This window comes from Acinonyx jubatus, chromosome B4 (genome assembly GCF_027475565.1).
Source record: "Acinonyx jubatus isolate Ajub_Pintada_27869175 chromosome B4, VMU_Ajub_asm_v1.0, whole genome shotgun sequence".
Lineage (NCBI taxonomy): Eukaryota > Metazoa > Chordata > Mammalia > Carnivora > Felidae > Acinonyx > Acinonyx jubatus.
Window position 1 is genome coordinate 30,490,340 of NC_069387.1, and position 13,517 is coordinate 30,503,856.

The 13,517-nt window shown below is 40.7% G+C and overlaps 1 protein-coding gene across 25 annotated transcripts in view; it reads right to left on the bottom strand.

Annotated features, from left to right (window-relative positions):
• Positions 1-13,517, bottom strand: part of PARD3 (par-3 family cell polarity regulator) — a 665,533-nt gene that overhangs the window by 93,792 nt on the left and 558,224 nt on the right. The window contains exon 23 of one of the 25 annotated variants that reach the window (XM_053225513.1): positions 432-2,395. The exons of the other annotated variants lie outside the window; for them this stretch is intronic. Coding sequence (XP_053081488.1) covers positions 2,347-2,395 — 49 coding nt within the window. The 3' untranslated portion in view covers positions 432-2,346. Of the gene's footprint in view, positions 1-431; positions 2,396-13,517 lie in introns of those variants that run through there. 25 annotated transcript variants of the gene reach the window in all.

Consider the following 13,517-nt stretch of genomic DNA (forward strand, 5'->3'; position numbering starts at 1 on the left):
TGCTATATTTGGCCAAGTTTAATGAGCAAAAAATTTTCAATGTATCAGTAAAGAAATTAAATATTCAAATACTTTTGTAGTGTTTAAAAAGGTTTTTTAAACATAAACTCCCTTCCAACTCTATTCTCTTGATCAGTTTTCAAAAGTAAATCCATGAACTATAATCACACATGACTCTTACGAGGTATCAGACACAAAGACAAGGACACAGGCTTGGATTTTGGAGAAGGATGCCAAGCCCTGAGGAACTGAGGCGAGAGGGCAGGAAAAGAGGGCACGGTGATAGAAAAGGTAAAAGTGGGGGCAAGAATGGAAACAGAGACCAGGTCCTCAAGAAATGCAAAGACTCACCTCCTGATACTATTCCTCAGGGCTCCTCACTTTTTGAACCTCATCTGGGGCCCAGGAAATGCAACAGATCCCAAGGATTCTCTGGCTTGTTTCTGCTGTGGCTGTCTCGACTGGGAGGAAGCAGCACACTGTGGTGTGTACTGTGTATAGAGTCCCCTCCACCCCCTGGGGCTAGGTATCTGAGGGCTGCTGTCACCAAACCCCACTGGGTCATGGCTGAGGACCAATGTGAAGGTGGGGGTAGGCAGGGAGGGAGGAATGGAGGTGAAAAATCCCTTGCTCGGGTATACAACCTGATAGTCAATCACATACATATTTCACTGGATTCTTACTTCATTCTCACGAAGACAGAAGGAGGGTTGGAGGGTCCAGAAGCAGGTGTGAGAGGAGGCTGCTGGGTGACAAGGAGCAAGCACTCTGCCAGATACAATGGCGCAGAGACAGCAAGTGAAAAGAACAGGGCTGGACAAGAGACCCATCACTGCTGGCTACTAATGCCAGATCTGTAGTACGTTGGGGTAGGAAACGAGACTTAAAAGATCTCAGGTGTCACTGGTCACCATGACAATGTTCCAGCAAACCCAGCACTGTCAGAAAATAGGAAATGGTTACCTTTGCCTTGGGTGAGCCCCAAATGGCCCCCTTATGCCCTTCCTTGTGCTACTGAGATTTGTCAAGCTCCTACTGGATCCAGGCTTTGTCCTGTTTGTATGCTTCTGGAGGAAGTTCTCTTGAATGTAGTCAGAAAAAATAGTGGTACCACCCTATAATTCAAAAGGCTCAATAGCGGACTCTACAAGGTTTCATCAACCAACAGGCACCCAGGTGCCACTTCCTTTGTGCCCAGCATGAAGCCATCATCTGTCATGGTGTGTGCATGACTGCAGGTATGTTAGTCTGTGTATTTGGTGAGTCTGAGGCAGGTAATGCCTCCCTGTTTGTAATTTAATCAGATAAACAAGATTTATTAACCTTATACCCGCAATTTGCTCCAAAAATATATTTCCTCTTTATATTATACAGAGACTCATGATTCATTAAGATTCAGTCTTCTGATTATCTCCCATTCAAATGGCTGTTTTGCAACTCTTGGGTTAAAAAAAAAGTAATAAATAAAAATAAGCACAGCAGCCATGGTTTTCAGTAACAGCCTTACACTAAGTGCTGGAGGATATAGCTGATGTCCCGCAAGCTAATTTAATGTAAACAAATCAGCGTGGAGCAGAAGTGAAACCCCAGCCCTGGGGTTCCTGGTAAAAGCATTTCCAAGGTGGGTGAAGAACAACTGCCCTCTGCCCCCAGAGGTAGTGTCAGAGGTCACTGCTTCTGGGACACCATGGATTGAGTTTCACTTACTCAGGGCAAAGCTGCTTACATAAATAATGCCTGCAGGCGCTGAAGGGTTAAACGCACATACCACCTTCCTTCAACCAAGAAAAGATGATTTTCCCTTTTTTTTGTAACAAGTCCCCCAAAACATGCACTAATAAAGACACAGTAAACCTAATGGGGATTCTCAATTGCTATTTTTCAAAAGTGTTTCTTTCATTTTAAATTTCTTAATCCCAACTTGAAATAAAAATAACCAGTATAATTCTAGTTCTTAAGGTGATTTAAATTCCCTTCAGAGTGGACACGGAAGCATTATTAGTAAACTCTGAATGGCTGATGTAAAAAGAAAAAAGTGTGCCTCCTGTCCTTTTTCAGAAAGTAAAAATTTTATGTCAAAAGAGGCCATGGTCTAACTTTGTATAAGAGAGGAAAAAGTAATGAGCTCTCTCTGGACAAAATATGCCTGGGATTCTCACGGAAAGAACATACTTCTCCAATTTTTCAATGCTTAAATATTCTCTATGGTGTAAAACAATTCTAAGTACTTTTGCTAATTAATGAGCTGCTTTTAGCTATAAGTCAGCAGAACTGCATTTTTTAGAGACACATAGCCATGAACATAAAATTTACCTTTTTTCTTACATGTATCATCTTTTTAAGAATTCAGTCGCCATCATGGACACAAGTCAAATCAGGAATAATGAGCCGTTCTCTAAAGTGCAAATAATAGCATTCATTAAAGAAGTATTTTAGCAAAGAAAAGTAACTGACAATAAGGATGACGTATAAGTGAAGATTGCCTGCAGGTGGCCCCAATGTGGGAGGCTGAGCTGAATTACAGAGGTTTTGCATATGACTGTTCAGTTGTTCAAGATGAGAACAGTAATATTAGTGAGTTCTCATAAAAATAATGCTAATGATATCCCTCTGTCCTCTACCTTCAAATCCTTGCCAACACCACTGGGGTGTGCCAGGCCTTTAAATTCATTTTTAACAAGACTGTTTACTAATATACCACACCTAGTGGCACAGGCACATTGACAGAGGATTTCCTGGGAGTCTCATTTTGCACAGGGTGAAAGATAACGGATAAGGCAGTTAAGAGTCATAGCAAGGGTGGCAACAGGAATGCGTGGTGCATGGCAGGCCTGTTCCCTAGTACTCCTCCCTCAGGGCAACAGAGCAGTGAGCAGGAGCAGTGAGCCCATCTCCAGCAATCAGACCTTTACTGCCTCGATGCTTCAACAGCATCCACCTTAGAGCTTCACATACAAACCCCAAGGAGCCAAAGGCCACCAGAATGCCAGGCTGCTCTGTAGCTACCAGCGGGGTTCAGGACACGCTCTCTGGGCGCCTTTCAGATGCTGACAGACATAGGTTTTGATATCTTAAAATTGTAGGGGCGCCTGGGTGGCTCAGTTGGCTGAGTGTCTGACTTTGGCTCAGGTCATGATCTCACAGTTCATGGGTTTGAGCCCCGCATCAGGCTCTGTGCTGACAGTGCAGAGCCTGCTTGGAATTTTCTCTTTCTCCTTCCCTGTCTGCTCTTCCCCTGCTTGTGCTCTCTCTCTCACTCTCTCAAATCTAAATAAATAAACAGTTAAAAAATTGTAAAGGGATTCTGTACTTTTTTTAATGAACAGTGACGGTTTGAAACCTCTGTAAAAAACAGACCCTTTAGCACTTCTCCAAGAACTTAAATATCTCAAGTTCCTTAAACTTTCAGAAACATGAATATTTTGACCAAAGGACAAAATTAATATTATTTGAGGATAACCACTTTAATGCACCCCCCCCGCAAAACAAAGGTAAAACCTTAATTCTGTCATTTAAAATGAACTAGAAGAGGGGGATAATGACTTCAAATGTTCTTTCCACATCAGTAACCTAAGAATCCCTGATTCTTTTAAATTTCATTTCTCGGGTCAAGAGATGAACAGCATATGAATGTCCTGGTTGTTTTAATGAAAAACAAACTTCAGTTCGTAGGAAACATCTTCTCATCAAGAAGTCTAGCAGAATATTGGTTGGGCGATTATTTGTCAGGATTCAATATTACTTCTCTCAATGTCATGCTATTAAACGTTCCAGAAATGAAGAAGGGGTAGAAGTCACATGGAAGCATGATCAGTGCCAGTGTTAGAACTTGGGCAAGGAAGCGTTCTGAGCAGCAAAGCATAGCTGATTCTGTCCTTTGTGAAATAATATTAATATTAATGTTAAATACTAACAGGGAGGAGCTGCCCTGGGAGTAAAAATTTAACACCTTTTATAAACAGGGAAAATATTTTTCAACTCCATTTTCTTAACTAGGAACAAAGATGCTGGAGTCCGAGAGACATGGGTTCCAATGGGTTCAAATGCTAACTCCACTGCTTGGTAGCTCCGGGGGCTTGGCTAAGCCATTTCTCTAGGTCTGTAAACATGCTGTGTACTGCAAAGTGTTTTTGTTGTTGTTGTTGTTGTTGTTGTTGTTGTTTATAGTGTCCACTTCACAAGGGTGCTGTGAAATCTGAGGGAATGTATACAAATTCTTGCAAGAGAAAGCACTTAATAAATGTTAGTTATCATAATTAGTTATCATTAACATTATCATTTTAATCACAGAGTTGTGGTAATGATAAAAACTGTATGGGGTAAGATGTTTATAGACAGAAATCCAAAACAGGTAACCAGTTTATCATTCGTGCGTAACCTTCACCCTCAGTTGCCAAAAATCCTACTTAGCGCAGATTAGATTCACTGACTTTTTAACATGTATCTTTCTAAAAGTATCCACATATTGCAAGGATAGGAAGAATTTTTTTAGAAGTTATGTCAAATTGTGAACATTCGCATGATATTGTCTTGGTGTGATATGTGCAAGGCCAGGACTGAGGATTTCCCAACACATAACATAAGAAACTATCTTGCATATCTCCTCTGTTACCACGATCAATGTAAATATGAGTTGTGTGTGCATCTGTCCATATGCGTACATGTTGTGCATATGTGTGTTCGTGTTGTGAGTGGGAAAGAGAGGAGAAGCTGGAGAAATAGCAGTAGAGTTGACCCTTAAATAATGTGGGGTTAGGGTGCTGACCCTGTGTGGTTGAAAAATCCATGTATAACTTTTGATTCCCCCAAATCTTAACTACTACTAGCCTACTATTGACCAGAAGCCTTACTGATAACATAAACAATTAACACACATTTTGGGTGTTGTATGTAGGATATACTGTATTCTTAAAGTAATCTAGAGAAAATAAAATGTAATTAAGAGAATCATAAGGAAAATACAGTTATAGTCCTGTACTGCACCCCAAAAAATCCACATGCAAGTGGATCCACACCAGTTCAAACCATGTTGTTCAAGGGTCAGCTGTACTCAGGTTTTATTTCTTTCCTCTGTTCATCAAGGCTGTGGTTTAATCTCTCAGTGATATGTTAACATAAATCAGAACTGTTCTCTCATAGGTGGATTGCCCCATATATGTTGCATGTAAATGTTGGATAAGAATTTGATGAGACCAGTGGAGATGGAAAGATTTCTTGTAGGATACCATCCCTGCATTGAAGCCTATGACTTCTGTAGCATCTGGAACAGCTCAAATTGTTACAGCTTTTCTATATACAAGGAAGAAAGTTATACCCATTGGTAGCAAACAAATAATTTATCATTCTCTCTTGCCTGACATAATAGATATTAATTATCACAAACCTGCTACCTGAGAAGATGCTGTTACTGTGAAACAGGAGTGACCTCACCTCTGCATCCTACCTCATTGCCATTACAGCCACAGCCTGGATTCATTTCCCGGGACATGCAGTGGGCTGGGATGATCTCAACCATCTGATTCCTAAGAAAACTACAATTCAGCCCACAATACTATTCAGAAACAGACAATTGCTTTTTGGCCTAATTTTTCAACATAGTGTGACAGTATGGGGTATGGTGCCAATCCCTGCTGTGATCTGGCTCCCCCCCAATTTTAGGAGGTGACAATGTACTGTTCCCTACTTGCTATACCAAGGTCTTTACATGTGTTATCTCGTTTAATCATGCCTACTTCACCCGGTTGTCATGAGAACTGAGAATGCATACGTAGCTCTTCAGCCTTTGACCTATGACTGGCACATTATAAATACTGATAAATGTTCATTCTCTTCCCTTGACCCTTAATTCTTACACTTCTGTGAGGTCAGTGTAATTGCCCCCAACCAATAGATATGGAAACATGTCGAGGGCCCTAAAGACAGGAAGTGGCTGAGTAAAGCTGTAGGCCCAGTCTGGCCCATCTGACCCCAAAGTGTGGGCAGGTCCTTTCCTCTCTACCAAGACACCTTCTACAAAGTAGGTGTTTCCTCTTTAAGTTCAGAGTCATGATATCGGGAAATGACTGTACACTTAGAAATGCTCAGAATCTGGGGAGGGCGTGTAAGCAGACAGGAGAGAGGACAATGGCAAAGCCAAAAAAAAGAGGCAGTAATAAGAAAAAAAGAGCAGGGAACATTGCATTTCCTCCTTTCCATCAACGGGAAAGGCCACTTTGTGTTATATCATGTAGCATGTTATTTATTTAGAGTTTATAAAAAAAATTCTTTTTTGCTCCTACGTATTTTTGGCCTATATTTTGCTCCCATGCATATTTCTGCCCATTCTACTTAAGTGTGCTCAAATCACTATCACCTACCTTAATTTATGATGCTATCTGTTGAGCCATACTGGGAAATCAGACAATTGTAATTAGTATTCCTTCCCCATACTTTTATTTCCCTACATTCCTACAACTTCACCAATATATATTAAAAGTATCTCAATAAACTCATGCCAGGATTTGAAGTCCTGTTAACCTTGGCCCATTCTTCTGGATCTTGTGGCTGTCAACACCTCCCTAAGCCGCCTTCTGTCTTTTCCATTGTTTTAGCCTGATCCCTGGTGGCAGTCTCTTTTAGCCCAAATTGGCATCATGATTTTGTTTTCTGTTTTCTTTTTTCCAGCTTTGTTTCCATCATTTAGAAGTGAGAATACTCTGCTTGGCTATGAGGACTACAACGATATTCAGAAATGAACCTCACTTAGGGAAATAACTCCCAATGTAAAACCATAAAATGTTAAAACCATAAGGCAGACAAGGCCAAGACATGCCTTGTATGTCCTTTAGCCCCTCATGCAATAGGGGATGGTGGAAAGTCGGTGGGAGAGTTTACAGGGGGTGCCAGGGAGAGGCTGCAGCAGTGGGGTGACAGCGCTACGTTCACAGTAAGAGTTTAAGACGCCTGGATACAATCCTTTAGCTAATGGGCTAAGAAAGGCTGTTCATGAATCAAGAGTGACACCATACGGAGGATGGACTGGAGAGAGGAGAAATTGGTGACTAAAACCAACTAAGAAGCTCTTAGCAGAGTCCAGGAGAGAGGTCTTCAACAACACTCCCACCAAACGGTAGGTTCACAAGAATCCTGAAAGCCCTGTCGTTCCTCTTCTATTCCACCCTTAATTAAATTAACCTAAAACTTCAATCAATGGCTTCTCTTATGCTCTTCACTCCACTTTAGGCCCTTACAATCTGTCCCATTCCCCTACCAAGTCTTCCATCAGACGAAGTCAACCTTTATTTTGTCCTCACTCCCTACATTCTACCCAGACATAGAAAACTTACTGGCCTAACTTGATTCAAGTCAATGATTAAATAAGTGTTTACTGAGGATTCTAAGTATATGGTCTCCTGTTTGGTTAGGTTCTGTGGGGGATATGAAGAGGTCCTCAAAGGATTCACCATCCTGGAGTAGAGATAAGATGGGTATGTAAATAAAAGAGATGAGGACAAGGTACCAGCCCTTGGGTAGCTCACAGGGTGAGAGGTGAAGCAGCCAGTTCAACCCCACATTTTCGGACTGTTTCATTTGACAATGACAAACCACCGGCTTTCTTCTGTTACACATTTTTCAGCTTATTTTGACTTTTTACAGGGTAACTTTTCATGCTGATTTTTACATATAGACTTTTTTGATTAAGTAGAGTGCCTTAATTTATACCTCTTTGGGGTCTACAAGTTGGGAGCAGGTGGGTGTTTATGATTTCAGAGAATCATACTAAAGTCACTGGCATTATCAATGTGGCTACACATGCAATTCCTATGAAAACGGTTGGTAATTCTTCCTTCCACATCACAGTGACAAGGTAAATTGACCACAAAGACCTCTACAGCATCACACAATGTGAGTTGGGGGTACCTGTTCTGTGCACACAGGAGAGAATGGCTCATGAGCCTCCTCCCATCAGCCCTCCTCCTTGTTGCCACCACCACTATGTAAATGGGAAAAAATGTTTATATTTGGTCTGTCATATAATGAATGCCTAAAAGTACCCTCCCTATATGGAGGGCCTTTCACGAGTCTTTCTTAGGATAAGTCTAATATCAGAAAGTGGTATTTTGAAGGTAATTGGGACCTTCATATGATCAGGACTTTTCAATTAAAAGAAGACTATGACATGAGTCTTCAGCATTTCAAACAGTCTAGGCAACTCCCCAAACCTAAAATGATCAGGCCTGGTTTCCTTTAAGTATCAGGCCCAGTCAGGAAGTTAACCCACTCGCTTTGCTAACAGATGTCATATTAGCATTAATTGTAATGGCCCATTTTACTTATTAGGTCCCTCTCGCCTATTGGCATTCCAGGCACCTTGCATAAATCCTGCAATAAAGCCAATTAAAATCCCATTAAAAGATAAAACCTAAAACTATGCCAATAAATGCTAAATACATTTTAAATACATTCATTTTGTATCACTCTTGGAAGATATAAAATGGAAAAGTACGGTGTAAATGTTGCAAAGCCTTATTGAGGACAGTACCAATCTCAGGAGGTCAACCTGGAAAATACAATTAAATTAGTAAAATGTGCCCTGACTTGTTACATTTCCAAGTCTGGTTTTCATCAGCGCTGTATTTAAGGGATTTCCTAAGTTTTATATGAAACTCTGTTTCTACCTGTAATAAAGTAAGGAAGATATTTCTGAGATAAATGTGTATTGAAAAATACATAAAATGCCATGATAGGCAAGCTGAAATGTCACTTTCAAAAATGTATCCTTTCATCCAATTCATACCACATAGGTCTTAGCAGAGAGCATAGAACTTGCTTTCTGAATATTTCTTATAGGAATAGGGAGTTACATTTCACATATGAAACAACTTGTATGAACAGATGTAAAGAGCTGATCCATCAAGAATTTTTTAAGATTTCCACCTCCATGGATTAAAAAACATCTTTGTTACTCTCTACAGAAGTATGTAAACGTAGGCTCAACTTGTATCCTTTCTGTAATGTTTGAAGTAAAGTAAGAGGTAAGAACCTTCTAAGAAAAGTGATACCTCCTTTAACTAAGAAGAAAGAAAAGAAAAACAAATTATATTCTAACTGTAAATAAGTGCTTAGTAAAGACATGGCGGGGGGAGAGAAGGCGAGTCACATATTTTAAAATAATACCTGAAATACTAGTATCCAAGAACAAAATAATTATCATTGGGTGATGACATTTGTGTTTTCCACTGTGCTTTTCTGTATTCTCCATGCTTTTTGCATTATAGATGTAATATTTAGCATTAGGAAAGTAAGTACTCTCTAAAAACATACGAGTGGGTATTAGAAATACAAGAAGGCAGTTGACTAAATCTATTCAGTTGGTCCCAGAAAAAAGAAAACAAAATATTCGCATCAGATGGCTGACATTTATTTCTTACATTAACTACATTCTCTCATTTGGGCACAGCTGATGGTCTAAGATGGCTCCATACCATTGTTGACGTCCTGCCACCCAGTTCAATACCTTGATGTAAATATTTAAGAAACACACATGAAATTGAGTAAGTGGGTTACACTGCTTTAACAATAAGCATTCATAATGCTATTTGTACTACTACCTGCAGAGAATAACACTGGATGATCTCTTTGGAAATTTTATAAATGGAACACTGTCAAATTTATAAGCAACATTTTAGACAGCAAATATGTTGCTTGGATTTTAGCAGTCTTAAACACTGCAAGCAGCTTAACCTTATCTCCCAGTGCCACTGCCTTCCTGGAGTAATTGATGCTTGGAGTCCCCAATTTCACATAAACCAGGCCACTGTGTTATTGTATACAGCAATCTGACTGCTGGCAGAGACAGGAAACTGCACTGAACCCAGATCAATAGACATGTCAACAGTAAGCTGCTTAATCTAATTCGGCCTATCTCATCTCAGGGCACAGAGTTTGCAATTTTGCTGTTGGGTCCCTCTGGCAGGAAATGGTTTGGAAAGTTTAGTCTTACGAAGTTTAAGTGATATGCTTATCCTTCAGACTCTTGAATGTTTATTCAGCAGAATAGCTGTTTTAAATGTTTTATAAATGGCAGTAATGTAAACAAGGCACGTCTGACTTCCCTCACATGTGAAAACTATAATGGTGATCTCTTTGACTATGGACATAGAGATTAACACTACAGCCAATTACACTTTAGAGGAAATTGCTTTGGTTCACATGTTCTGGGTTAATGTCTTCTTTAAAGTCTATCCCCACCTTAACCACTGGCATTTTTCTGAGAAAAAGAAACTATTTGTTTTGAATAAATACTTGTTTCTTCTTTAACTATATATTGGGCAAATGGCTTCTTTAGTTATGATTACCCATCAAAGCATCATTCTTGTTCCTTAGACTCGTGTGGGTGATCAGGAATTATTTCCAGCATGGAAGATCAGAGTCTGAAATCCAGGAATTCTGGTCCTCCTTCAGACATCACCCTCGAGGGCTGGCATAAGCCACCTCACTGCTGTCCCCTCCCTGGGCGCTCGCTGGCTCTCTCCAGCAAGGCAGAGCTAGATACTACTGTCATCACTTGGAAGACAGTGAGTGCTAAGTACTTGATACTGCCTGTAGCACTGGTTCATGCTGTCCTTGATTTATCAAAATAAGAAGGGCACAGATCGTTTTCCACACTCGTAAAAAGACTCCATTTGTATAAGACCAATACTTCTATAAACCTTTGGAAATAACAATTTATTATCACTGTCATCCTTAAAGTGACTTTTGTAATAGGTGATATAATCCTACCTTATGGAAGGAGAGGACAGGGAGTATGGGATGGAGAAGGAAGGCATGGAGGGCAGGGAGGAGGGTAGAGGGCATGGTGGATGGGGATGAGGAGGACAGGGAGGATTAGGGATGCAGAAGGAGAAAGACGATGGGGATGAGAAAAAATGAATTTGTTCTCTAATCAGTGGCATCTGAGAATAACACATCATAAAGATATTTTAAGATTAGGTCTCTGCTTTTGGATCTTGTACTTAACTAAACTAACCCAACATTTTCTAAGGCCAGTGAGGAAGCCATGCCAAATATGGGCTGAAAGGGAAGCTCACAGAAGATGTGAAGCATTCAAGAAATTTCCAACCAAAAGACATGAGAGTTCAATTGGAAGAAATCAAGTCAATGCTGGTGGCCAGTACTAAGAGCCCTGAAAAGTAACAATTCATGATGCTTATGAGATTCAGTAACAGTGCAGTGAGGGCCCAACATTTGGAATGCCTTCTTCAGGGGGGAGACAAGGTGGACAAGGGGACATGTGAACAAGCTAGTTCCCAAATTCTAGTCTCCTGAGGCCTTATGTGAAGCTAACACACAAGACCACTTATCAGGGTAACACATGCTAGTCCATCAAGGACAAAATAACTTATTAAATACTAGACACTGATGTTGAACAATTTGCTTCATTGGTAGGTGCCTGAATTTCAGCACTGTAAGACAATTTTTATCAAAATTTCATTTGTTAAACCTCACTTTTTATTAATCTAAAAGAAAATGGTGACAAGCTAGGATTTGTAATGATGAACTTTTCTGCCTTATAGAAAGCATTCAGAGTAACACCCCCCCCCCAAAACAGACATTAGAAATATCAACAGCAAAAATATAAAAGAGTTATAAATGTAAAACAGTTATTTTCAGTGGAGCCCATCACAATCTGAAGTGATTCTCTCTCCAATCAAGAGTATTTTGGTAGGGGGGCACCTGGGTGGCTCAGTCAGATAAGCGTCCAATTCATGATTTCAGCTCGGGTCATGATCCCAGGGTCGTGGGATGGAGTCCTGCATCACACTCTGTGCTGACAGTGCAGAGCCTGCTTGGGATTCTCTCTCTCCCTCTCTCTCTGCCCCTTCCCCTGCTCCCCCCCTCCTTTCTCTCTCTCAAAATAAATAAACATTAAAAAAAGAGTACTCTGATAGGAAAATTTGTAAAGCAAGTATCAAAATTCTCTCTTCATGTAGTGAGTACTGAAAGCCCTGACAACAGAGAAGACAGAAGCTAATGTTGCTGTGTGTGTGCATGTGGCACACTCATACTTACCTGGCCGGGAAGTGCTGTTCTTATTTCTAACAGATAAGCAAACAGTCCCAGAGGCTAAACAGTTTGCTCAAGGCTGCATGGCTAGTGAGCAGCAGACCCAGGATTTTTATTCTGAAGGTTTTTTCATAATTTCTTTATTCTTATCTCATACAGATGCCCAGGCTGCGCACTGCATAAGCATGCCATACTAAGTGGGCGCCATTTGCATCACAGACAATGTCAATGTGCAACTGTGGTGACGATTTTATGGCAGGTGACAATAAGTATGCTGTTTTAGTAAAATGCCACACAGAGAGGAAATAATGATTCTGGAGGAAGGGGTGTCTTTTCTAACAGGTGCAAAAAGGGGTCCTGGAGGCCCTGACTGTAGGGGTATCCAGTTGAGAAGGTGAAAGAACAGAACTGGACCAGATAACACACCAGAAAGCTTTGGCTGTCTGCCCAAGTTCTTGCTGCACTTCAGCTCTCCCGACTCCCAAGCCCATCAGTGAACACTGAAGAAGCAGTTGGTATTACGGCAGTAGGAAATGGCAGAGGTGGGCCAAAAAAAGTAGCTATAGCATTCACAGACCTAAAGAAGGAGGCCAAGCCCACTTTAAATGTTCACCTAAAAAATCAAAATCCACTGGGGGCACCTGGGTGGCTCAGTTGGCGAAGCATCCAACTTCAGCTCAGGTCATGATCTCACGGTTCGTGGATTTGAGCCCCGCATTGGGCTCTGTGCTGACAGCTCAGAGCCTGGAGCCTGCGTTGGATTCTGTCTCTCCCTGTGTCCCTCCGCTGCTCGTACTCTGTCTCTCTCTCTCCCTCTCTCAAAAATAAACATTAAAAAAAATTTTCTTAAAAGCAAAATACACTCTGAAGGTTTAGGAATTATTAGTTCCCCTTTTCAGTTGGGTCTGCCCATTTAAAACAGTAAGGTCAAAATGAAAGGATCTAGTAACCTTTCTTCTGGATCTCTAGATAATCTCAGCCTCTCTTGTTCTTCAAGGTTAATCATACAAGGCAATGCTAGGAGACTTATCTCCCAACTGTCGGGAAGGCAAGGCAGGAGGAAGTGTTGTACAATACTTCCTGAGAAACTGAGAAATAATATAATGACAAATCCTATTATACCAGAAAAATAAGAATTCTAGGAAAAAAAAACTGGTTCCATTTATTTATGGTACATGTTCTTAATTAAAGAGGAGAAAGAACCCTGAAGAACTATGCCGTTAGCTCTTTCACTTTAGCTGGAACATGCATCCCCCCTAATTATGAAACAAAGCGCACCTTTATGCACCTGGTGACTTTCTGTGCCACAGTGTAGTGTAATGTACAAGGGGGATTGTTTTAATAGGGCTGGTAATGAGATCTGGGTGGAAAGTCTCTCTGTTAATTTAGCAGTCCTCCTGAGATGTTAGAATTCTAGTTTGCAGGTGTTTTAAAGTTCCTCACCAAGCATGACCCCAGCCTGCCCCCTACTT